At 42.0% G+C, this 26,437-nt stretch overlaps 1 protein-coding gene across 4 annotated transcripts in view; it reads right to left on the minus strand.

The window, feature by feature from the left end:
• Positions 1 to 23,334, minus strand: part of ANKFY1 (ankyrin repeat and FYVE domain containing 1) — a 31,758-nt gene extending 8,424 nt beyond the window's left edge. For 2 of the 4 annotated variants that reach the window (XR_010467366.1, XM_065037153.1), the window contains exons 1-17: positions 23,197 to 23,334; positions 18,489 to 18,681; positions 16,851 to 16,969; positions 14,366 to 14,501; positions 12,734 to 12,857; positions 11,055 to 11,204; positions 10,059 to 10,224; positions 7,691 to 7,895; positions 6,904 to 6,972; positions 5,964 to 6,163; positions 5,428 to 5,525; positions 4,796 to 5,018; positions 3,775 to 3,873; positions 3,201 to 3,354; positions 2,115 to 2,283; positions 980 to 1,098; positions 481 to 637 (exon numbers count right to left, since the gene is read on the minus strand). Coding sequence is in view for 3 of the 4 variants with exons in the window: in XM_065037153.1 (XP_064893225.1) it covers positions 481 to 637; positions 980 to 1,098; positions 2,115 to 2,283; positions 3,201 to 3,354; positions 3,775 to 3,873; positions 4,796 to 5,018; positions 5,428 to 5,525; positions 5,964 to 6,163; positions 6,904 to 6,972; positions 7,691 to 7,895; positions 10,059 to 10,224; positions 11,055 to 11,204; positions 12,734 to 12,857; positions 14,366 to 14,501; positions 16,851 to 16,969; positions 18,489 to 18,681; positions 23,197 to 23,206 (2,391 nt within the window). In the remaining variant the exon portion in view is untranslated. Of the gene's footprint in view, positions 1 to 480; positions 638 to 979; positions 1,099 to 2,114; positions 2,284 to 3,200; positions 3,355 to 3,774; positions 3,874 to 4,795; positions 5,019 to 5,427; positions 5,526 to 5,963; positions 6,164 to 6,903; positions 6,973 to 7,690; positions 7,896 to 10,058; positions 10,225 to 11,054; positions 11,205 to 12,733; positions 12,858 to 14,365; positions 14,502 to 16,519; positions 16,617 to 16,850; positions 16,970 to 18,488; positions 18,682 to 23,196 lie in introns of those variants that run through there. The other 2 variants (XM_065037154.1, XM_065037155.1) reach the window with 2 other exon arrangements.
• Between the last annotated feature and the right edge of the window lie 3,103 nt (positions 23,335 to 26,437).

A 26,437-nucleotide genomic window follows, 5' to 3' on the forward strand; every position in this document is an offset into this window, starting at 1 on the left:
TATTTGCCAAGTGTCTGTTTAAGGATTACTGTGTAACCAAAAATGAAGTGTAACTCATACTGAGTGAACTGAGGTGATGTAAGTAACAGAAGACACTTCCCAAACATATTAACAAAATAGAGTACTCCAAGTTTTACACTACTGCTGATCTAATGATCAACTGCAGCAGAATACAGCCCTGCTCCTGCCCTTAACTCATTCTAGGGACAGAAGAGTTTAATTCCAATCATTAAATCAGAAAGAACTGCCAGAAGTTTTCCGTATCATTATTTTCCTTCCATATGGCTTCCTTAATTAATACATCATGAGGGCAAATAAGCACTAGATCTGATAATAAACAAAGTAGAAGTGTACCCAGTCATCACATGGGGTTTTTTTTCCTGTCAAACACAAAAAACAAGCTGAGAGGGGAGTTTGTTTTCACTACATTAGAGGCAAAGAATCAACTTTGAACAAACTGTGCACAATTTCTCTAGATACCTGAGCATTGACATTGGCACCGAACTCCAAAAGGCACTGGATCACCTCTTCTAGTCCCCAGCAGGCTGCCAAGTGTAGGGGTGTCTGTCCATCATGAGCTTCCTCTTCTCCTTCTCCATTTGGGCCTGGCTTTCTGGGACTGTTCACATCACAGCCACTAAAACAAACAATAGTCAGTTTATTAAATTTAATCCAGATTTAAACTATTCCAAACAAAGGTCAGAACACTTTTTACAAGAACTGGTCCAGCAACTGCTGACACATTCTACATAAGCACAAGTTCCAAATTTTAGTTTGACTCTTGTCATTAATAGTAATGATAATATAGATAACACAATCTGTCTTTAAGGCTAGTCAGACTTCTGTAAGTGCCATCCACCCACCAGAAGTCCAATGAAGCACATGCCTCTTACTGGCTCAAAACAGCATTCAATTAATTTATGCCAAGCAAATATGTACATGAACATTAGAAGGTTTGTATTTTAGAAGGGGGTCTGACCTGCGAATAAGAAAGCATGCTATTTGTTCACTGTTTTCATCAATAGCTCTATGAAGAAGAGTCTGTAAGCAGCCACTTGGTCCTGACCCCCAACAGGTTGAATCACAGCCATGTCTAACCTGGAAGGAGAAGCACAACGAGGCAGTGAGGTTTTTTTATGTCTCCAGAAGGCTCCTACTACTGGTATACCACTCAATACTTCATCAGGTAGTCTTTACTAACAATTCAGATATTCGCCCATATACTCTGAATAGACAGAGCCTATTTCAATTCTTGAGCCAGTCCAGGTAACATTTACCTCACTTTCAGCAACACCAAAGACTGAACTCAGTCAAATAACATCAGCAGGTATTGCCTTGGAGTGTCTGGCCCATTTACTTCCTTCTCTATACAAACAACTTTTTCTAGGAACTGTATTTCTAATATTTGCATTCTTCTACTACAGAACTACTCAAGCAATGTGGCACTTCAATAAAACTTGTTCCACTCAACAAGCTATTTACAAGGTTTATGCATGAGTAGTTTCATTGCTGACTGCATTAAGTTTTTATCCAATATCAGCACAACTTTTCAATAGTTGCCTTTAACAGACAATAACCAGATAGAGACAAAGCTTTCAAGTCACCTCCTTATGAAGGGGAGGTGAGGAGGTCTCCTTACATCTCCTAAGTTTCCTGGATCATCTACACCTGAAAGTAAATGGTCTTAAAAATAAGTATTAATATTAAGCCTTTAAAGGCCTTCGTGATGGAACCTTAAGATGCGATAAAAACCAGTACATACTTTAAAGCATATATATGGGTGTTCAGTTTTATTTAGGAAGCTAATCGTTACACAAGTTTCATACGCTACAGACTGATGCTTTCAGTAGATCCTTACTCTTTCCAAAATCAAGAACCCAGATATCATATTCTATACTTACAGTGGCTGCGAGATCTTTGGTTATGCTGACTACAGTGTTTGTCAAGTATTTCCCAAGAAAGAAGAACTTCTGGTGAGGAAAAACCTCTGGAAATAAGAGAGTGGTATAGGACTACTCTGTTCTTTTCATGTATTGAGTTTGTTTTTAATGAGCCCTTTGCTGCTAGTAAGGTGCACAAAAGTGAGACTAAATTAAGTCAACTGACAGTCTTACCAGAGTTGATGCAATATCTTCCAGGTTACTTTCTAAGGCAAGCCACAAAGGAGGATTTCCCTTTTCATCTGGCACAGACATGTCAGCTCCCCTGGTACAAATAGCATCAACCACAAGAGGGAGCTGGTTTTTTATGGCTAGCTGTAAGGCCGTCTCTCCATCCTGTGTTCTGCAATAGGAACAGTTTGAAGTGCGTTACCACTGCATTATAAAGCTATGCTTCATGTTGCAGCAGTTTATTGGCAAAGCCAAGAATTATCTCCTCATCTGTTTTTGCTGTGGTAAGACCGTATCTCTACAGCCAAGCAAACACATCATTAGTTTTTCCATCACAGCTGTGGTTTATCTTTCTTCCCCTGCCCCTTGTAGCAGCAACTGATTGATTTCTGAAGTTTGAAAAGCACATCAGTGTTCTTGGTTCAGAGGCTCATTTTCTTAAGTGCAGCGTTATTTAAACAAAGCTCCTTCAGAGCAAGCCTATTGCCACAGAAGCAAACAGCTTTGTCTGCACTGTGGTAACACTTCAAGTCAGAAACACTGGTTGTTAAAAACAAATTGGAACAGCAGAATTAGGCAGTTTGTACCCATGACATTCACTACAGCATAGCTCACCAAATTTCAAAGACAGGCTGTCAGTCATGTAAGCAGATAAATGTTTCGTTCAGTCTAATATCAACTTGTCTAGGAGACACTCAGCAGGCAAGTTCTATCAGAATCTTGTTGTTGGAGGTACATCATATTAGTCTACACAGCAGAAAACACGGAGCTCCAACAAGCTGGCAAATAGATGAGACTATAGAAGTTCGGTACCAGGTTCTAGGACTTGAAAGTCTGTTACAGAGGGTTCTGTTCTACATAGAATTAAGTGGCACCTCCCTCCACAACATCAAGAGGAGGTTCTGACCAAGGGAGCTACATGTAGGTCTAAGTTCACATGTGTAATCCCTCAGCCATCACAAGCACCAAATGCATAACTAGGCACAAATCATGATTTGCAACCAACTTCAAGCCATTATAGAAATGCAGACACCACTATCCACTCTTAAATACATATCCAGTTGAGCGTTACATCAGTTAAGATCTTACCTGACATTTATATCTGCCTGATGTTCCAGCAGAAAGAGTGCGCTCTTACTGTCTTGTCTCTGTATTGCCATATGTAAGAGAGTCTGTCCGTCTGACATAGTGTCATTGATGGATGCCCCAGATCCGAGCAGCTGAGCTGCTATTGTGTGCATGCCTGAAGAGTTAAAGCTCATTAGTATTCCACCTTCAGTTCTACAAAAGACACACTGAATATTAACAAAGCAAGCTTCAAGCTTTCAGTTTTCAGTAATTACAGTAAGAGATGCACTGCATCAATGCTAGATGTGTTCTGCCTCATCTCTTAAGTCCAGAGCGTGAGTAGTTGCACCCCATACATCTGCTGTTTCCAGCTCAGTAGGACCATATGTAAATTTATGCAGTAGTGACCACACCACCTCTTTCTTCTGACAATGCCCTGATACTATTGAAAAGTCACTTGGCTGCAGAGAAAAATATCTAGCTTTCCCCAAACCATTCCCCTCCACATCTCACACAAGAAAGCATCTCCTGAATCAGTATTTCAAGATCACTTCCAGATCTTCATAAATTCTCATCTTGTTTTGAAGGCACATACCTGTCCAAAGAGCCAACCCCAGCACAGTCTGGTCTCTTGAGTCTTTTAAACTGAAGTCAGGAATAATTTGCAAGTTGTTGGTAGCATGAAGAGCATTAGCTAGAAGAAAAGAATAAGGAGTTGTAACATTCTTGTACTTGACCTGCAGCTGCACATTGAAAGCTGCACAAACAGCAATGTCACATTTTGAAGTGGGCTGTTCATCCAGCAGTCACTTTGAAAGATCTAAGCAAGATACCCTTACATTTCCCAGATGTGACCCTGCTTAGGATTCAGGTAGTATTGCCACTACTGCCTAATCTTAATACCTACACTAAAACACATTTCTAGAGTGACACATACAAAGTTCAGAGAATGAAGACTGGAGGCTGTACTGCAAGATGCTGACAGCATCTGTCCTTCTCAGCTCCTGGGACAGAGGATATTCCCCCCAATTCACCTGCTCCCTCTAAATCCCACTTGTAGAAGGAGACAAAAGACGCTTGGCTTCAGCTATCAAACTCTCTTCTTGCTGCTAGAAAACAGAAGCTGAACTAGCAGCATTTATTAAACTGCCATCTGCTAGTATTTCAGTACTCAAGTCTCAACTCTACTACAATACTAGCATTACTCTGTACAAAATCCTCTCACTGAAAGAGCAAAGGGAGGCAGAAGTCTCACCACAGAATTATGACTTTATCCATATTTGATTCCAGCATTTACCTGAACCAAATGCTTTAATGGGGAGAGAAAAGGGATCTCAGTTGCACAGCTAGAATACAACCTGGGGCTAAGTGTTCAAAGTCCATTATCTACAGTGGAGAAGATAAAGATTTATGGGCCAATTGATTTTCTAATCTTAACAAGAAGATTGAGTTCAAGACTATGCTTAGCCAGTCTTATCAATTGCTCTACTTAAACAATGTTTACAGGAAGACATACTTCATGAGTAGTTTGTCGAAATGCAGTTAAGATGGCATCCTCACACACCAATCCACTACAGCATCAACAGAGTCTGAACCAGAAAAAAAGAAACAACTACCTTTTTGTTCCAAGATGACTGACACCACATCTGGGTGATTGTGAGCAATAGCCATGTGAAGGGGAGTTTGCAGATAGACGTTCTCTGCTGTTGGAGAAGATGAATTCTTCTGACCAGGCACCACTTCTGCTGTCTGGATGTTTGGGTTGGCGCCTTGCTGCAGAAGCTCTGCTGTGAGGTTTGCCAGGCCATGCCTACAGGCTGTATGCAGTGGTGTTTCTCCCTTTAATAAACAAGGTACTAGGTTAACAGCTTGAGACATGAAACCAAGAAAAGAAGCAGCTTTTCAACTACTGTGACCACAAGACCTGCTATGAAGAGCTCAAGTCCCAGTAGCGGAAGCTCTTTAGGACTTTCCAACTATATGAGTTAGCCTAAATTAAGGACTTTATTACAACAGGCCCCGAAGGAAGTCTTAAAAGCATGTCAACAACTGGTGATACTGCAAGAACAGAGCCATGAGAAAGCAACAGTTGTGTCATCACTAGTAAATATCTGAAAACATGCAAAAGGCTCAGCAGGCGTTCCAACTACATTTAAGCTATGGTTAGTAATGAGAGATCTCTGCTATCTTATTTCTGAAGAGAAATAAGGAAAATTTCAAACTACAGTCTGTAGGCTTCTGCTCTTACCCATTTGTTTTGGTGGTTGACTTTTGCTCCATGAGTTGCTAGGAAGAGAGAAGCTGCCTCATTTCCTGCACCAGCTGCCCTCTGAAGCAAGCAGTTTCCTAAAGAACAATAATGAACACTGTTAGAGTGCTGTTCCAACCACACTTCGATACCAAGAAGCATGCTAGCACCTCCCTCACTGCCTTACAGCATTAAAATTTGAAGCAAACAAGGAAAACCCTACCCACTAGTAGTACCCTGGCAATGCAGGGCTGTCACACGTGCTACCATTTAGCAATTACACATTTTGAAACTGTAAAGAGGATGTTAGGACCTGGCAAGGAGGCCAGATTTTCTGTCACTTCCTGCAAGTCAATGTTCCATGCTCAGCTTGAGACCTGTCAGTGTTCCAAGCTCTGGGTAAAGCTACTACCACCTACCATTTATTATGCAACAAATGCTGTTAAAACCTCATTCAGCTCCTCAGAGTACAGTTAGCATCAAGCAATCAACTTACAAGCCTTCCACCTATGCAGAAATACAAACCTCTGTTTTACCTGTAACTGTGTCTGGAGCATCTGTATTGCTGCCTCGTTGGATCAGCCTCGCTGCAAAACTGTTCTCATCAAATGAGGTTCCATTTACAACAGGGGCATCCTCAAAAGGGTTTACAGACTGATCAGACGATACAGTGATATACTGAACTGCAAGCCACAGAGCTGTGCTTCCCTCATGATCCTTCAGCTCCAAGTCTAGTCTAAAAATAAGAGTTAGTGTTCCTCAATTTATACCTTAAAAAGTGGTCCCCAATGCAGCTTAAGTTTCAAGTGTCTGAACAGCTGTACTAGTTCATCTAATACCTCGCTGACAAGTTTTGCTTGCCAAGAAACATACTGTAGCTCCAGTTACTTCAGAGAACTTGTGAATACTCCAAAAGAAGCAAGACACCTTTAGTGACTACAAGATGTAAGCTCACTGCTCCTAGGAGAAGCACAGCCCTGGTAGATTTGGGCTCCTCCTAAACAGGACAGATAGGCAAATCATCTTGTATTGGAGTAAACTGCATATAAGAACTGCAAATTCAACTACAAAGAATCTGAGTCAAAAGAAATATTCTGCTTCATCACCCTAAGTCACCTGTGTTAGCTTTAAGCAGCACTCAAGTTGAACTCAAGAACATACTCGTACATTAAGAGTCTTTTTACTCCTTTCAGCTCAACTACAAATGAAGTTATTGCTACATTATTCCACCTAGCCCTCTTTGAAAAACAGAGATGTAAATAGCTTGCTTCCTCTTTACAGTAGGGCAAAAAAAATCACTTGGCTTCTGGCATTGTTCTGGCATCTTAAGTTATGCAAAGCCTTTACATTTCTGTATTCCAATCCTGCTGCCAGCCTTATAATGAGGCAAAAAGGCACAGAGAGTTATTAAACCAGTTTTCATACCTTCACTGTACAAGGTAGCCTCAGTGTATGTTACATTTAAGTGAGACTTACTGTTTGCACTGGAGAAGCTGACTGAATACAGGTTCATTCCTGACCACAATTGACACATGTAAAGGGGTCCTGCAACAGGAGCAAGATACATTAGTAATAAGTGAGACGTTTAATATTTATACCACGGTGACCAACAAGCCCCTACAGATTTATGGGGTGAACTTTTGTTTCTGCTTGCAGAGGAGGGTGAAAGCACACCTTGGAAGAAAGAGCAATCTACCTTTTAGTGGACATGATTCCAGTTTGTTTAGTATTAAGCAATTCTTTGCCCTAATGTAAGAGCTAACCTTCAAGGAAAAAGCAGAATAGCTTGACCTATCAGAGCTGAGTAGCTGATACACTCCAAGTCTTCTACATCATTTTATGTACTTGGTTGCCAGCCCAGGATAACCTGTAAAGCAGTTTACAGCCCTATACTTCAGATAAACACACTGCAGATACTGTCTCTTTAAGATAATTTCAGTTTCACTGACAGTTTCAAAGAAAAGTACCTTTCAGGAACACTGTTTGTCATCTTAGTTCACTTGCTTTGTTGTTCAGTGATTCAATAAAGACAAATTATTTGTATGCTATGTGTTCCAACACAATCAACTCACCTCAGCTTTGTACAGCTAGGCTTAGTCACGGCAGGGCAGCATTCAGCCTCAAACTGGATTCATGAATTCACCTTTCCTGCTTCCAGGATCACCTGTGCTGACAGGTCTGAGCAGGTTCTTAGTGGGCTGCATCTCATCACTGACTGCAGTCTTATCTACTAAACTGGTAGCAGACTTCACTCAGTATTTACCTTCCTTTGTTGTCTTGCATATTTGGATTGGCTCCTGCCTGTAAGAGGGACTCTGCGATCTGGGCCATCTCTGCCATGACATCTGGCAAATGCTTCTTGGGGCTGTATGATGCCACAAGGTGCAGCGGAGTCTCCTGGTCTCCCAATGTAGCAGCATTCACACGGGCACCATTTTTAATGAGAAAGTTGGCAGCAAATTTATCTCCTTTTGTGAAACAAAATAATGTTATTACAACACGCTGGCACCCTATATATTTTACACAAGTCCAGAAAATGGATACACAATTTCCCTCTATACCATAAAGCCATTCTAGTTACAAATGTTTGCTCTTAGAATGCCTTAGCAGATAACTTCAAGAGCACTTCACTACAAAGTCAGGATTAAAATATTACCTAACAACCCCTCAGAAAAAGTGTTTTGTCCAGAGGTTACACGTGGCTCAAGTTCACATGCTGGATTACTTGTTATGACACTAAGTCTCCTAATTCCTGTATCAAGATAAATCCATCGCTGCTTTAATGCACCATTGGACAAATTGTGAAACTAAACACACGAGTAGTTTTTGAACAAGAGGTGCTATCCCAGCTATGCACTTTTGACTGCCCTGAAGTCAGCCATCATCTGTTCAGTCTTGCTACATAAACAAACAGTAACAGCCTTTGCTCTTGAGACTTTAGGCCCCATTATATATATATACAGGCCCCATTATACATATATATGGTAAGGGCTTCAACAGTTAGCACCCATCACACATGACATTCCTAGCAACTCCCTCTTGCGAGCTTTTCAGGACTCAGAACTTAGAGCCACTTCAGTACATGAAACCTTGGACTCGAAACACCAAGATGCAGAGAATGCCTTCAGGATAATGTTAATTCCCCTTATTCCAAAGGTGACTTTAAATAGACATATTCACAAGCTGCTTGTCCTGAATGTACAACTGGAGAACAAAGACAACTGTTTGCCTGGATAAGCAATACAGATTGTTGTATTATCTCTGCCAGCAAAAAAAAATAAAAATCCCATTTTCTGATTTCCATATCTGCCATTCCCCCACTCTCCAGTGATCATAAGAAATAAGAATCATGTGGCAAGTTCAGACAATTTGCTTTAGCTCCATTTCCAGAACATGTGATTGTTAACAGTGATTAATTCACTGAAGCTTTGGTTACAGAAAAGCAAGCATTCATTCTCAGAGCTCTAGCTTAGACTGAAAGCGCACATTAGAACTAGAGGACAAATGCTAGTATTGAGTATGAGGAGCAGCCTGCTGCAGTGTTTCTAGTGCTTTCTAGGGCTGCAGCCACCACAACACTGACCTATGCCTAGAAGGTCTCCTACTCCTGCTGCTGAAGTTTCATTCACGGGATCAGACACCAGCATTACCCTGTTCAGATACGCAGGAGATTAAAGGCAGAAGTCAGGAGCTGTATTTTGAGCTCACAAAAGTTACACTACTTTTAAGAGGCCAAAAGAGCTTGCTGTTAAAAATAAACTTATGCTTTTAATTTGTAGCACTACAATACCCATGAGGTCCAGTCACAGGTAGGGCTCCTGTTGTGTTTGGCTTTCTGGAGCAGACAGAGCTGCCAAAGATATCACTGCAGGCAACCAGCAGCACGAGGCACCCGCTACAGATTTTTATCAGACTTTGTCCATAGGCCAAGATGCTGCTGCTCCAAAACCTTCAGAGTACAGTGGCCACAGCAACCAAGTCTCATTGTGCTCCAGTTCTCTTAAGATGCATTTTCCACTCTAAGGTGGCGAACAGCTCAAGATAACAACGTAATTGTACTCAGACTCTGCTCTGATAACTATGCTACTATTCACCAGATCTTTGAAAATATTCAGACTGGCAAACAAGCACCTCTGCCTGCTCCTCATCTTCTTCCAGTCAGTTTTTCCTCCCCTAAAACTGCTGTGCAGTAGCGAGGACCCTTGCTGGTAACAGTAATCACAAAGCAGCATATGCTGCATTCAGCCCAGGTCTAGAAAAAAGCTTCATCTTAGTTTGTCACTAGGCTGTCAGGCTTGATTCAACTACTTGTCAGAAAGACTGTGTTGTCAAATCAGAATATTGTCACTATCTCCCCACATCTTCCTTTAGCAGATAATACTCTAGCAGATTGCTTCTGGATGCTGTCTAGTGTAAACTGAGTTCACCAGCCAGCAGGCTAGCTTTCAGATCCCAAATAAGAGTGAGTTTGGATTTATGTTTAAAAAAAGAAACAGAACAAAGTTCACCCTTGACTACAGTTTGCTAACTGAAGCAACAACTACAAAGTGACACTGGAATAGACTTTGGAATATATAATCCACACTGGGAACAACTGCAAGTTAAGTTGATTTCCTAGCTGATTTTCTTACCTCTTTGGATGGCTTTATGTAACAGACTCCAGCCTCTTTTGTCTGCCCTGTCTACATCGGCCTTGTGGTTGACCAGTGTGGTTGCAATACCCTCCAATCTTTGAGAGAGTGCTAGATCCAGAGCAAGATCTCCATTGTGATCCAATTCATTGAGCTTCCCAGGAAGCTACAACACAAAACTCAGTCAGCCAACTGAGATACACTCACCAGTCCAATATAATACTTGAACAGCCCATTCCAACCACAGGAAAACCACCAGAACATGAGCATCACCACATGCAAGTCATCTTCAATGAGAAAACAGGAGTTCTGTTTGCAAGCAGTTTAACCTGCAGGAAGCCAGGCCAGCCCACTCTGTAGAGATGCTGCCCATATAGGCATATTCAACATAGTACTGAGATTCCTTTAAGATGCCTCAAATCCCAACTAGGATAGCACCCAAGGGTTCTAAGTGCTGCTACAGTCTCAGCTTCCCATTAGGATTTGAGGCATCTTAAAGGAATAGCTGAATAATTCTTGGTAACTAATACTTGAATAATTCTTCCCCCTTGCTGGGGAGCAAGTTATTTGCTAGTTGTTTAGAGTATTCATCTGAACAGAACAAATACCCGTTACTTCAAACATTCAATAGAAGAGGAAAAGCATTTGTTCAAAGACACGATGTTTGATGAACTGTCACAAAACAGCAAAGTTGACTATTATACCGTGCAACTTCAAATGTGCATAGCAATATCAGGTATTGGATTTTATTAGATACAATCTGTTGCATGCAAGATGTTTTCAAATTATTACGAATCACTTCTGGATTATGTCTTTATGAAGCCTTTATCGCTAGACCTCCATTACATACACAGAAGTAGCTATGGTAATGATAAACATGCAAATAAGAACTGGTGACAACAAAAATAATCAATAACAAGGTTCAGACTGGCAGTTAAAAACCAGTTATTTGAAACATGTAATTCTGGAAGACAAATCAAGTTAGTCCCACTGTACCTGTGAATCCATTTCAATAAGATACAAAAAGACTACATCTTCTCTTTCAACTTTAATAGCTTTATGCAAAGGATATTCTGTCTTTGATTTGAACATTTTATACAACAACTGAGCACTCATGCTACTGAAGTCTTCTTTCCGCAAGTCATCCTAGAAGCAAGAAAGAAAAAGGTAAGCAATATTCCCTATTTTGTTTATAAAAAAGGGATTGCACAATGCAGTTATGAGGTTCACAAGTTCAGTTCAAAGCTCCATTTTGATAACATCAGAACAAACTGGAACAAATCCAAAGATAACCTTGTAAGACTAGAAAGAAACTCAGGAAGTTGTACATCTCACATTTTAGTTTCAAGACCAGGCAGTGAATTTTTTCTTCTCTTTTGTCTATAGACACAGAAAACTAGCATTCTACCAGAAATTAGACTAACATCTAGTCTCTAAACTAATTCTCTATCTGGAATTAAACCACAGATTAGGTTTTTCTAACAAAAGGGCATACAGTTATTGAAGACCAACAATGCCACAGAACTTCAAAAAACTAAATAAAAGTACAGAAATTAGAAGTATAAAGACCTTATTTTTGAGTTAGCACTTATTTGACTAAATCATAACAATCTCATTTCCAGGTAGAATACAGTGTCCCAATTTAGGACTCAGAAGCAGGAAAAAGTTAAAGTGAGTGACCTGCAGGTCCAGATACAAAAATTTCTTCTATACATTCACAGATCAAAGCACTCCATTCTGCTTTGGCATCAGCCAAACGAAGAAATACCCACATTTGGATGATGCGTTTTAGATTAAGAATAACCTAAATCCTCACTCACTAGTCTGCTGTTGACAAGCCCTATTTTAAAGGCTAACTCATTACACAGTTAATCAAACTCAAAAGATCAGAGCAAGTGAAACTTCTAAGTTGGTTGTGAGACTGTTGTCACTCCCTTCATTACAGAAGATAAACTCTTCCCTGGGTTCCTTGGGTTATTTTTAGAAGTAAAAGCAGGCCTGGGATTTGTGACCTGTATAGACAGACCAACTATGGATGAACTTATAAACAGTTCAGAGTCCAGATTTGATAAACAACCCTCTAGCTTGTGAGAATACAGTCCCTTTGGTTTGGCTCATGTCTAGGAAAATAAGATGCTTTTTATAGTGAAGTATTACCAAGGAACAGAACAGCTCTGCAGGCTATAAGCTACTTCCCCCAGACAAGACATATTCACACCAAGACACCCAGCAGACATAATCTCTAAAGACAATAAAATATCTTAGAGAAAGTTGTTTAACATGCTTTGTTTCAAACATATAATCATGAGCTATTGTTGTAGATAATACCAAGTAACAGTGTCAAAAGCACATATTGAAGATAACTGAGAAGGACAGGAAGGGAAAAGTCACTCCTGCCTCAGCAGAAGCCACTTCACTCACACCAGTGCAAGGCAGGCACATATGACAGCTTATTGCTCTTTTTGATAATACAGGGTCAGTATAACAGGTCACCTTAATCACTCAACAGCATCAGGAACCTGTGTAAACCCCACGCCAACTGGAACATTTGAATGCCAGCAAACCAAGAGATACTCCTGAGGTCAGACTGTACAGCAAGTCAAGCCAAATTCTACTGATTAAGTTCCTATTCTCTGCAAACATTTTTCTTCTTGCTTCCTTCTGACGGTACTTACCCAGTGACTAGCAATTATCTCAGCACAATAATTCAGAAGAGTGCTAGCATTCAGCTCCTCAGCAGTCTGATAGAAACGAATGCAGTTCCTGACATTAACTAGTGACATAACTCCTTTTTCACATCTGTCAAAATAGAAAAGCCAGTATTTAGTCATACAGAAACAGCTTTCAACCACTCTCCCATGTTGTAACAGGGTTCTACACATTCCTTTTCCCAGATGCCAGTAGCAAAAGGCTTGGCCTTGCTTTGCTGTAAGGCTAAAACACAAACATACTTTAAATGAGAAACCCTGTAAGACAGTTTCCATAAGCGCAGACTCTTATTAAAGCAGAATATAAGATACGGTCCCATGAAACAACCACATGCTGCAGGAGCCTGCAAATGAGGACAGATATCCTAGTTCTCCCACGGGAACAAACAGCAGCTCATTCACTGTTGTGAAGGAGGAAAGATGTCTATCTCTACAAGTACTACACTGATCACAAACAGCTCTTGTGCCAAAGCTAGAAAGAGCCATGCCAAATACAGCTATTTGATTCGTAAAGGGAAGGGATGAACTTTAACAGCAGATCCATCAGATCTTTATAGGTGTGAAGCTATTAGCTTGAGTTTGAGGAAAAAATTCAAATAGCTCAAAATGAAGATGAATTTAAACATGCCAGTGATCTCCAAGCAGATATTAAGATCAAAAAGCAAAATAGAAATACTTGTGTCCAGGTGCAGAAACTTACCAAGACATCTAATATTTATTAGTAGCATACAGTATGAGGACACACCACCAGACTACTATGCAGAAACAGCAGCTAAGGAGTGTTTAGGTAGGACAACGTGAAGACAGTTCTGGTTGGTACAAAGCCTGAAGGCAGTTTTAGCACTGGCTTTACAGATGTCAATTTATTCGGTCAGAAGAACTGACAGCAGTTTAGTTTGCTTCATGTTGAGTCACAGTTGACTGGTAGATTAAGAGCACTGTGTACTGCTGCAGCCCGACACCCATCGGGCAAAAGATCATTATATCAGAGGGTACTTTATCTGTGACCAAATTCAAGGCTTTGAAGTCATACAAAACTCAAAAAGCCTTCAATTTGCACATTCAGGCTCCTCACTAACTCCAAGTAGTTATTTAGAACACTCTGTACATTCAAGATAACAATGTAGCCACAACTAGAATGGTGTTAATCTCCTCAAAGTGGCAAAGCATTGTACTGTTACACTAATCTTCTTTATGAAAAAAAGTTGCCACCAACAGACACTTAAAGAGTTTTCACCTGTGGCATTTTAATACTGCAAGCTACTCACCAGTGACTCTTCCAAGCATTCTGTAACCATTCCTTCCTTACAGCTCTTCAGAATTTGTTACTAATATACCAATCTCTACTTCCTCTTAATACCAAATTAGGGTTATTAGTTTGACTAGGAGAAGAACTGGAAAGTAAACATAAAAGCTATGAAAATACTGCTACAGTTTAACTGTAGTGCAAGGCTGCATTTCCTGTGATCACTTGAATGTCATGCTGTATTACCGAAAACTTAAAAAAAATGCTATCCAATTGCCAGCAGCTATCATCTTATTTCTATTCAAACAAGGTTGAAAAGTTCAGGAAGATTCACTGTATTTACCAAGACTCACCTTTCCCTAAGCAGCTGGAGCTGGAATTTATTAGCTAGTTTCATGAGCTCTATCAAGAAGATATCATCCTCTCTCAGCTCAAGTTCATCTGTGTAGATCCAGCGCAGCATTGCCATGGTTACCTCTGGGTCAGCATCTGGTACAGGGAGCAAGAGGGATTAATAAAATACTCGAAGAACAATCACCTATTCAAGCAGTTGCTATTCCTCTGTTAAAGTCACAGCTACTATGAAAAAAAAAATGATAGCCCCACTGAAACCACACTGCTTTAGTTCAACCAAAATGTCAAGACAGAGGCAAAACTGGTCAGAAGTTGAAACCAGTAACAATGCTGGCACCAAAACAGGAAAACTTTCTTCTACTGGAACACCGTGCAGAACACAGGGAGCCCTGTAACATCTCCTACCTGCTACACAAATATGGCAGATTTAGGGGCCAGGGGTGCCCCTTTGGAGGCTTTGGTCCCTCACATATGGCTAAATCCACATCTACATTTGACAAGCCCAAATCCCCTTTTCACTTCAGAATCCCCCTTCTTTTATATTATAGCCATATGTTAAGAAGTGTTGCATTGCAATGAAGGTGCTCGCACCTTGGTAATTACTACAAAGTACTTGAAACTACTGGAAACCATTTATAGGAAAGGTATAAAAGATGCAGTTTAAGCAGCTGGTTAGATTTCGGGTGTTTACAACATGATCCCAAGCCTGATGTTTTTTTAACACAGCAAGAACAACAGACACCTGCACCACAGGAGATGAGACACAGAAGCCCAAGCACCAGGGACCTGTCACCCCATCAGAAACACACTGACGATCTTAACAAGCATGCAGATGAGAATTACTCCACAGCATAACAGACCAATCACAACAAATTCATTTAGAAAAATAGCATTAGTCCCTCCAGCTCTTATGTTGGTTTTTTAAACCAAAAGCACACTTGTTTAAGACACTGAAATACCCATCCTAAAACATCCCCTCTACATGGAGGGTTGCCCCAGATTACTTGCAGAGTACCAGGGAGTACTTGGCACAGTGTGCAGACTGCCTCCTAAGAAACAGGAGGCTTTAGTAAGCCAGGTATCTTTTGCTGAATTCGAAGTAATCAGAAAACCTACTTGAGTTGTGCCTTGGTGTTGATCAGAGTTTGTCTTCTCCCTCCCAACAAGACAATCTGTGTTCATCTTTTTCTACTTTTCTGCAGATCACATGAACTCTGAAAACACTCAACTTCAAATGCTGCCTCTATTTTAAAGTTTGGATTCAGTCAATCTGAAGAGGTTTTCATAGGAACTTGTAAGTTAAGAAAGCCACGAGTTTTTAGGGAACAGCTTGTCGCTTGCTACAACTATTTCATAACCTAATCCTGTGCCATTTATAAAATTTTCTAATAAATTCAATTCTACACAGTGGAAAGTATCATTTAGTAGCACTTATTTTAAGCATCATTCTATAATAGGAAGTATTTGCGTTGTTAAACATGCAAGCCTGCAGTTACATTTGAGATTCTCAGTCTAGCTTGAATGTGGAGCTAGAAATGCTACGGACTGTCACTTCCAACAAAACTACAATTAACTTAAGAGCTTTTTGGTAATAATCTTCTGTTAGCATAGCACTCAATTTAAAAACTCCTTGGCATCTGTCTTCCTGGGGCTGCAGAAAGAACCATAAATCCTTTTACAAGAAAGCCTATGCTGTCTCATAAAACTAGCTTGCTGTGACTTGCTTCTTTCCAGTTTGTCTGTACTTAATATTCATAAGATTTAGCATGGAAAGCAAAGCCAATAGTTACTTTTCAACATGCCAGCCAGCAAACCTGCTTAACTTCATGCCTGCTTTTACTGCTCACAAATTAACTGTATAAGACTCTTCTATATTGTTAAGTACAGAATAAAAGCCCGTCAAGAGGTTCAACCTGCAGAAATACTGTCCAGTGTACGCATGTGCAAGGAACAGCTACAGCAGAACAAAACGCTGTCTTGTAGATGACTCTTTTAGAAAACCTCTCTTTCTCACCTATTTTGCAAAGGTATCAACGTGTCAAAGCAAATAACTTTAGTAACTCGTGAATATTTGTATTCATTTCCCCCACACACTATGTTAACAAGCAGCAAGGTATTTCCATGACACACCTCAGAGTAATTGTGCACACTACCTCAAAAAGCCCTGTCCTTAGAAAGGAAGAAGTCAAGCTCCTCCATATAGATTTTTCATTACGTCTAGAAAAGACAAACGGGCCACCATTCTCAACCCTGTTCATTAAAGAGAAAGAAGGTAGGTTATTGTTTTAACCACCACCAGTGCCAAGTTCACAAGCATCCTAACCATGTTTCAGAGACAGAGCTCCATAATCCATGGATTAAGCATCACTTTTTGTGGACAGCAGTAATCTTAAAATGCACACAAGGAACCTTTTCCCAACAGGCCCTTTTATTGGTCATCCTGAGGACAATCGAAACATCATATACTACTAAGCGATGGCTGACCTGACAGATCCAGCTCCTCTGTTGACGCAAGGTTGGCAAGACTCCAAGTATCACTGCGCGCCGCCAAGACGAATTTGTGAGCACTGATGCACTTGTCCCCAACCTTTATCTTCAGATCACTGACATGAGAAAAAACAACGCATACATGTACAATGCAGACTTCCCCTATGCTTAGACACATACAGCTTCAGCATCTCCATACTATCTATGGCCTGGTATCCACATTTAGGTTCAAGTGGTTTGAGACATCAAAACATATTTAATTGGTTAAGTAAAACGTGTTGCCAAATGACACAATTTTTACTTTTCTAGGGTGAAATGCAGCAAGTCATTAATATTTAAAGTGTTTGTTTGCCTTTTTTATAATCATTTTGAAATAAACCGCAAGGGAACTATTGTAGAATATAGGAAAATGCAACAATCTTGAGGTTAAATATGTTGCAGTGTCCGTACTCTCAACTAAGCACCAATGGTTTCAGGCAAGACCAACAAGAGAACAAACGATGTTTGACAGTAGTCCACAAGGCGGACTCCAAGAATCCCCAGTTCCCAGGAGACCAGCTGTCAAAACCACTTGGATTTCATTCTGATCCTTTGTAGTTAGAAAGTACCTGCCTTGCTTATTTTAAAATAGTTTGTAAATGCTCTGTGTGGGTGTATTTTCCAGACCATTCTCTAAATCAAAGAAATGCTATAGGTTATAGTACAAAATACAGAGATGTTACTTAACACAGCTGGCAGAAGGATTTGCTTCCTTTCCCCTTTTATGAGCAGGCCACTATTCTATGCCTTTAAAACTCAAAAGCTGAACAAAAATGAAGTGATCTGGCTATTCTGATACTTGCCACCTAACAAATAATTTCCCCAGCACGCTGTAAGTTCTTGCCAGGCATACAGCTTTTTCTCAGGGAGGTTTATGAGAGATTTTAGGGGAAATAAATTTTAATCAAAAGTACATACTTTCCCCTTACATGATTGAACTCCTATACTGTGTTGGCATTGCTTTCACTAACAGCAAAGAAACTGATAAGTATCACTGTAATCTCAGAAATAAGTCAGTTAAGGGACCTATAGCACTGAAGGTGATTTTTAATGTGCCTATGGAAAATAAACCATTGCCACATGTTGAGACTCAAAGACACAATACAATTTATACTACTAAGTCACACATGTCACTGTCCAAGACCTGTTACATCACACAACCAGACAAGCCAGTCTAATCATATCTCTTTACACACAACAGGAATACAGAACTGGCTTCAAAGCCATTCTTTCAAGAAAGGAGCACTTCCCAGTTGTTAGCAATACATTGTGCAATTAATCCATCAACTAGTAGAAATCAGTTTGGACAGAAGTAATTTTAAAGTGAGCTTTGCTGCTGACAGTGAAAATGGATAGTTTTGTTTAAATTTGTCTTAAATGTCAGTCTCAGAGATTAATTTCTATTTAGAGCTCAAGTCAAGAATTGGATTCAGTATGCTACCTTAAGGATGCTCTTCCACCTGCAATTACAGCTGAGGACCCTCTTCATATCAGGGAGTAGGGAAATAATTTTTCTTGTCTAAGACTAGTAACTACTGCAGTCAATGAAGTTAAAGGTTCCTGTAATGACCTTTTCTTCAAAGGGGGATTTCTCACCTGTACTGGTCCTGCTGATAGAGTTCAGCTACAATGGCGAGAAGTCGAGTGATGAAGGTGTCACTGGCACTGTCTTGGTTCGCCTGGGCAGCCAGCAGATTGCATCTCCTTTCCGTATCAGCGAGTTTCTTCTGCAGCTTTACATACTCCTGGCGGAGAAGCATCAGGTGCTTTTCCAGCTTGGCCACCTCCTCTGCAGAAGCAAACAGTGTTATCACAAGGTTCAGACATCACATACTTTTTTTTTTTTTGTATTTTGTTAGGGTAACTTAATCCTACAAGCACGTTACACATCTAGTTTATCATGTGAGACTCCAGTAACAGTCTCTTCCACCCTACTTGAGCATCTCACTCCCACTATTAAACCTTTTATATCATTGCTAACCATAAACACACAAAATACCTCATCAGAACACAGTGATAGAAGCCCCTCATAAACAAAGTCAGTTTAACTCAGGAGTAGCACAGCAACAGCACCCAGGAACCAGATCCCTGGCCAAGAGTATTTCCATCCCTCTGCACTTTGGTGGTCACTCCACAAGATGCTGTGCTGAGGTACTTCACTGAACTCAACCCAGGCCACCTGAGCACAAAAACCTCTACTTTGCTCCTGGAAAGAAACATCTGTACAGGTGCTTAAAAACAGTCCAGTTTCTGAATATTTATTTATGGCTTAGCTGCATAAACTATATGTAGCTAATATTGTGCATAAACAACATGTAGCTAACATCCCACTCCATCCCTAAGTTGATTTTCCAAAGAAGGTGCAAATCCAAAACCAGTCCTAAAATGAGAGGAGAAATCTGGAAGCTAACCAATTATTTTAAGTGGGAAAGTTCCTACAAGATCCCTCCCTACCATCCAGGAATTTGTTGTTCAAGACTTTATTCTCAAATATTTACTAAATGTAAGTCACTACTACAAACAATGAGAAACTGAACTCTATTGACCAGTGTTTTCTTCTTGCTTCTGCAGAAAAGCTCAACAGCAGAGCTGACCTTGGCCTTGCTCCAACACAGGTTCCCAGGGCTCAGCATCCTCCTGGAGCTCAGCTGCACACAGAACTGCTGCAGCCCAAGGGCTTCCTCACAAGCCTTTTAACTTAACAACTACCGGAACGGATAAGCAGAAGGTAATTTACCCTATTTTACCCTTCAATTAATACCACTTTGGCAGTGCACTTCCTTCAACAGCTGTTTGTTTAGCTTCATTCTTTAAAGGCTACAGATATCATCATTCGGGTTAGTTTCCTTATTCTATTGAAATATACTGCAATTTCAGAATTTTGCTACCAGTACCACATCAACCCTCAAAGAGGGTTTGAAACCCTGCTGTATTCTATTTGAAGACAAATGCCGTTTCAGCGTTCCCAGAACTAGAAGGACATCTTGAGCAATAGCTCCTTCCCCACTGATTCATAAGGAAGATGCAAGGATGGCACAAAGCCGGAGCCAAGAGTGACCGCTGAGAGACACTGACAACCATGCCAAAAATTAGCATAGGAACACCACCATCACTCATACAGTGACATTTTTAGGTGCTGCACAAATTCAAATGCTGACAATAAGAAGTTGCCTGTTGAACCTCATAGCATATATCATCTTCAAGAAACGTTACGTCTTCCAGCCAAGCAATGAGTGTGAAGGTGGGAAGAAAGAACCAGTACCAAAAGGTAAAACCTCGAATACTGTCATTTTACCAAAGTCAGCTCCCTGGTTTTAAATTACTCTGAAGTCAACAGGACACAAAGCAGAACTACTTTAAACCCTCCCGCATCAGCAGCTTAAGCTTTATGCATAACCGACAATCAAGCTTGTTACTGCTGCTTCAGGGCAATCCAGGACAACCACTCCTGGCAGTGAAAGTACCTCAGAGACCTGAAGCTTTGAGAAATCTTGTTTCCAGATTGACAGCATATGCTTCACATAACCCCAGTGAGAGGGACGGAAGAGTATTTGCTTACTGTAAGAATTGCAAGAGTTGTAAAATAACACTTTCCCTTATTCTACACAACAGGCACACCAGTTGTGTAGTAGCTACTACTGCATGCTTGCGGACAATATTTGATCTTACAGCACATTTCAGTTGCACGCTCAAGAATCCTCAATATCCAGTTAATCAACACTGACTGCAAAGGAGCACAGCCTCGAGTTTTCCCTGTACACCGTTCATTTGAACAGTTCACATCATGCTGTTGCTTTGAAACCAAAACCCACTCAGGCAGAAGTATCACCTCTGTTCAAATATGTAAACCTGGAGCTGTGGTGCTACTATTTACAGTCCTCAAATTTGAACAAGGGTAGGGGGATGTTATCAATTAAAAAAAAAAATCAATGCAAAATGAGCATTGTATCTCTGACAATTTTGACAGCGTGTGTATTTACCTATGACCATTCATCTGAAGACTCCCTATAATGTACAACTATTGCACTCATACACACATCTAATGAAGATACCCCCATGAAAACACTGAAAAAACAGTGGTATCTTCCAGCGAGGCCAAGTCTCTTGCTTAAACATACAATTCTATCATTCTGAACATGAATTTGCATGCACCAGTGAACAGGATGCCTGGATTCAGCAGAGAGGTCTACACAAAGTGACTCCTTTCTGAGCTCCTAGGGCAGGTACTGAGTGACCAGATGGCCAGACGAGAAAAGCAGCGTTTGTTAACAGATCTCTGGCAGCTCAACTAGCATCTCATGAACTGACAGAAGTTTATATTCCATATAAAATGCTTTAAAGAGGCTACTGTCATTTTATTACAAGAGAATGCATAAAAGTACTGGACGGCAACTAGACAGCAGAACCCAATGAGGCAAGTAGGCAGGCAACAAGCAATGAGGTGACAGAGAGCACACACCAAACATTGGAGGGAGGGTCTGGTGGAACCACTGTCCATCCCACCCATCAAGAGCAGTCACAGAAGCAATAAGGATAAGCTTTTGTCTACTCGTGACGTGGACCAGAGTGAAATATTTCAGAAAAATGTATTATTTCCTTAGCTCCTTCATCCACTGCCCCACACTGCCCCATCTTCCTAAGGCTGGGCAAGTTACCGCTTTCATGCTCCTCATCATTTTTGCACATGTATGATCTTGACCATGACAATCACCCCAGAGCACTACAGCACACTTGCTGCTGCTCTAACTCAACCACTAACACAACAATTTTCAGCCAAGCCTGCACATAACCTGGTATCTGGTGGTACAGAACTCTTATAGAAATTACAAAAGCTCTCGTCTTTATGAGCTGTTCAATCAATTTGTAGCTAGTAATTGCAATATATCTAACTCAGGACTTCTGCACACAGAAGCAACACTTTCATAAGAAAAAGGACTCAGCTTATGATCTGATGACCAGATGGACAAGTTCCCTCTCTTATGAAGCTTTCACTTTTCAGCTGACTCCAATACCACCAGTTCTTAACTAGAAGAGTGTTGTTGCAGACAGGTACATTGTTTGAAGGGACAAAATCTCCACAATCTCCACCTAGATACCATAAGGAATTGAGTGGGGAGAGCAACAACTCCAGCTATTACTCCTGGACATGCAGGATCACTCATTGGTCATGTACTTTCTTGAACCACAAGATCAGAGAATTACTTGAATTAGGGAAGAATCTTTGCAAAGTACAGATGTCCGAAATAGGACATACTTCAACCGCAGGTTCATTCTGCAGAGCAGGGCCTGGAATTTGAGCCTCAGATCCTTGAGGGTCTCAGTGTGGAAAGTTTCACCACCTGAAGAGATTCTTGACATCTAATGCCCACCAGAACTGTGTAACCAATGCCTGAAATCAAGCCTAATAAACAGCTAAATACAAAACTGCGGTGTTTGAGCACACTCAAAGTTAGGAGCTGATCTAAGGGTTTATGAAACCAGCTTGACTGCAGCATCTTCCCAGCTGATGCATGCCAGAAGATCAGCATCTGCTACATCCTGGTTAATCTTCTACAAGTGGTTTTAAAATTCTACCACTGCCCAAGAGTTGCACTTCAAGCGCTGAATGCTGCGCTTTTAAGATCGAAAGCTGCAGCCTTCATTTCCTTTGCAACTTGGGGCATTTTAGCTCAGTTTGCCAACTCAGTTTCCTCCAGGGAAGAAAAGAGGAAGCTTCTGTTGTGCAGAAAGGAGTGGGACTGGAAAGGACTCGAATTTTTTTTGTCAAATCCCATTACCTCGGTTCAATTAATTTTGCAGTGGTGCAACTGATAGCCCCCAAGCAAAACAAAACAAACAAAAAAAGCAGCCTAGAAGTCGTACAGAGCTCATCAGAGCCCAATTTGACAGCAGGGCTCCGGGCAGCAGGTGACCCGCCGGCTGCAGCGCAGACCCGCCGCCCCGTCCCGCCGGCAGCGGCCCCGCAGCGCAGACCCTCCGCCGAGCAGAGGGGACGGGGCGTCCCGACGGGCTTCCCAGCAATCGGGAGCTAAAACTCCCCCCTAGAATCCCCCTCTGAGGGGGAAAAGCGCCCGCCCCACCCCCGGGGGTGTCAGCCCGCGGCCCCAGGCAGGGCAGAGCTCCCCTCGCCATTTCACGTTCTCCTGAGGGGCGACCCGCCCCACCCGCCGCGGGCAGGGCCGCACCGCTCCCACCCAGCGGAGCCCACCCTGGGGGTACCCCCGGCTCCCTGCGAGCAGAGCAGCGAACCCGGCCCCAGCGCTCCCCGTGCTCCCGGCGGCCCCGCCCGGGCTCCCCCCCTTACCTTCCGCCATTTTGGGGCCGGGGCCGCAGCTCTCGCGAGAGCCGCGCGCGCCCGCTACTGCCCGCGCCTGGCGCTCTCGCGAGAGCAGCGCAACCCCCGCCCAGGCTCCGGCCGCCGCCTGCGCTCAGCGGGAACCCCGGGCCGGGCTCCCCCCGCAGCGCTTTATACCGGCGGCTCCGCCCGCCTCAGCGAGGGAACAGCCCCCGGGAGCCAGCCCGCTCCGCCCGCCCCTCGGGAGGCGGCGGGACCCGCTCTGAGGCGTTCCGGCAGGAGGCGGCCGGTTTGAGCCGCCCTGGGGTGTTTGTCCCCCGCGTGGATGAGGCGCCCGGCCCGGGAGATCCTCGCTGGTGCCTCGAGTGGGCTGTTGAGCGGGGCGATGGTCAATGGTGGGAGCGCTGGGCCATGTCCCTTGTAATCATCGTTATTTCAGTTACGGTTTTTGTTTCAGAGGCAACAGTCCTGGCAACTAGAGCTGTGTCTGGTGTGTAAAGATTGTGGCTGAGAGTCGAAAAGGGCAAGAAACAAGTAAGACGAACATCATTTTTTCAAGCTGTGTGTTTGACATAGCTGCCCCTCCACTGTGTTCGTTGCTCATGATCTTTCCTGCCTTGATACAGCAGAACTAGCAAAATATTCTACACTGATCCAACAGCTTTTTGTCAGCTTTAAAGAGCTAATTTCGAATGTTTGAACACATTATGCACAGTATTGTTGTACATAAATATTTTTCTCCTGACTTTGCCATTGAGTGAACTTTGAAAAGCCGCTCTGCCTTGTATCTTAGTTATCGGTACCTGTTGGGTAAACCAGCAAAAGCAGAACTGGGCCTTGGCCCAGGAGAGCCAGACTCATTCCTGGACACATCACGAAACACCATCTCACTTTTCACAGCTCCGTGACAAACGTGTGCAACTTTGCTACACAGCTGACTTAGCTCTATGGGTGCTATTCATCACCCTGAGAACTGCAAGGAAAGTTATTCCTGCCTGATCAGAGCTAGCCTTTGTAATAAGTGATGGTCAAAATTGTTAATGTTGAACAAATCGAGTAGGATTCAATTGTATTATGCATATTATTGTAAGCAGTAACTGTGCTTGTGCGAGTTTGATTATGTTTTGTAGAACCTTGTAGTTAAAGCCAATGTCATAAATAACAGGACTCCCGAATGGTGCCACAGATAATAGGACTCCTAGATGGTGTTACAGATAACAAAGCGCCCCGATGTTGCAACAGATAACAGAAGTTCCAGAGACGGAAATTCCCAGCACGTAAATGAGCGTATAACATATATAAGCACATACGAAAGGTTGATTTTTGTGCCTGTTGGCGGAACTGAGCTTCCCCCGGTCACCCAGCGCTGTTTTGCCTAATTACCGCTTGCTAAATAAAATCGATTGATTGACTCAGAATCGATTTATTGGCTTTTATTTGTAACAGTCTTAGTTGGATTTCTGAGTAACAACAGAGCTCAGATGTCAAGCTCCTGCTGTTTTCAATCTGGGGAATCTCTTTTGCTGAGGATTTGCTTGGGCAAGAACCCGTCTTGTTACGGCATCCCCTGAAATCCCAAGCACCTTCTGGCTTGGGTTGAAATCACTCATAGACGCTGCTGAGTGTGCAGGAATTGTAAGGCTGGTGGTGTTCCCCTGGTGGCCCCGTAGCAGTGCACCAGATGGTACAGACACAAAAGTCCACCCCCCATCAGCCTACCAAAATAACAAAATACACTTATAATCACTTCAGAATTAACATTCCCCATTTATTGATCATCTAGTTTCAGTAAGTGTTTTTGAGGCAGCACAGCAGGAAAGAATTTTAGAATTAACAGCCCTTCTGATTTTTACAGAGATCTCTGCATATGGGGCAGCGTGGAGAAACGTAAAAAAGGAATTAGGATGGCCATAGTACTTCATTTAAGTTCCATGTTTTTCTTTGGCTTTTCCCCCAGTGATGCAGTGTTATCTGGAAAGCAGGCCACCACGTGTTGGCAGAAATAACACCACAAAAAGCCATAATTTCAACCCTCCAGAAAACCAGAAAAAGTGTAATTAATCATCCAGTACACTGAAAAATACATAAACTAGATCTAAAATCTTGGTACAAGTGAAACTGGGTAAGAATGCTGGTTTATTTGGTGGTTCACCAGGTGCTCTAGTACTACTTGTACATACTGCATTTCTTCAGTGGTGTTCCTACCTTGAGGCTAAGCAGAAATTTCTGGTCGTATCAGTTACCCACACAGCCAGATTCCTTTCACATGTGAGGCAAGAACAAGCAAAAGGCCAATTGTGATCGCAGAGGAATTAAATAGGCCATTTCTATGCCTGCCTGAGGTGCTCCACAACCTGGACGTTTGGCACCAGACCCTGATCTGCCTCTTTCATTAAGTCCCTGGGCATCAGCCGTACCTGCAGCTTGTACAGTAACGCTCCTTCCTTTGAATATCCAATTCATGTAGAATCACAAACTATCTGGGTAAGCCAAACAGAAGTGGGGTTATGTTTGAATAAGTTACAAAGAGTGGAACCAACGCTGCTGTGGAATTCACAGTGCTTTCATAGCACCAATGCAAGACTAACGTTTCCAGCCTACCCCCCTTAATGAACAAACAAACAGCACTTCTGGGGAACGAAGGAGAAAAAGAAAGCTTCAAACTGTTTTGTGAAGTTTACAGATGAGTCAGTTGTGAACTGTGTTACTTTGGAAGACAAAACAGAGAACACTTGAACGTGCTGAAAGCAGCAAGTACCGATCATCTTGAACTGCTGCCAGCGCTTCAGAAACGCTGTGGAAAAGGGGAAGAAATCCCCTGCTAGGTTTACAACAAGCGGCTTCTTCCCAGTGTTTTGTTTGTGGAAAGAATGGCATCATGTCACCGAGAGTCTGCAGGCCCAGCCCTTTGACAAGTGAAAAAGGGGAGCCAGCTGGTGGGCAAGAAACCCCCTCTCAAGCAACTTCAGACAAGCACTCGAGCAGGGACTGAAAATGAGCTATTGTGTCTGGGCACTAACGGCACACATCTGCCTACAAGAGCAGGCTATCCAATTAAAAGCAAGTGTAACTAAGGGCTTCTCAAAATAATTAGTTACTAAATATGGACATTAAACACATTTATGTTTATCTAAAGCACCTGTAGAAGAAGCAATACTTTTATTTGCAAGTCATCTCATACTTCCTAAATGGCTTTTTTGGTCCCATATGGGCTGATAACTAGTAACTGTCACCTCCTTCAGCCCAGCCC

This window comes from Columba livia, chromosome 20, assembly GCF_036013475.1.
Source record: "Columba livia isolate bColLiv1 breed racing homer chromosome 20, bColLiv1.pat.W.v2, whole genome shotgun sequence".
In the NCBI taxonomy this organism is placed as follows: domain Eukaryota; kingdom Metazoa; phylum Chordata; class Aves; order Columbiformes; family Columbidae; genus Columba; species Columba livia.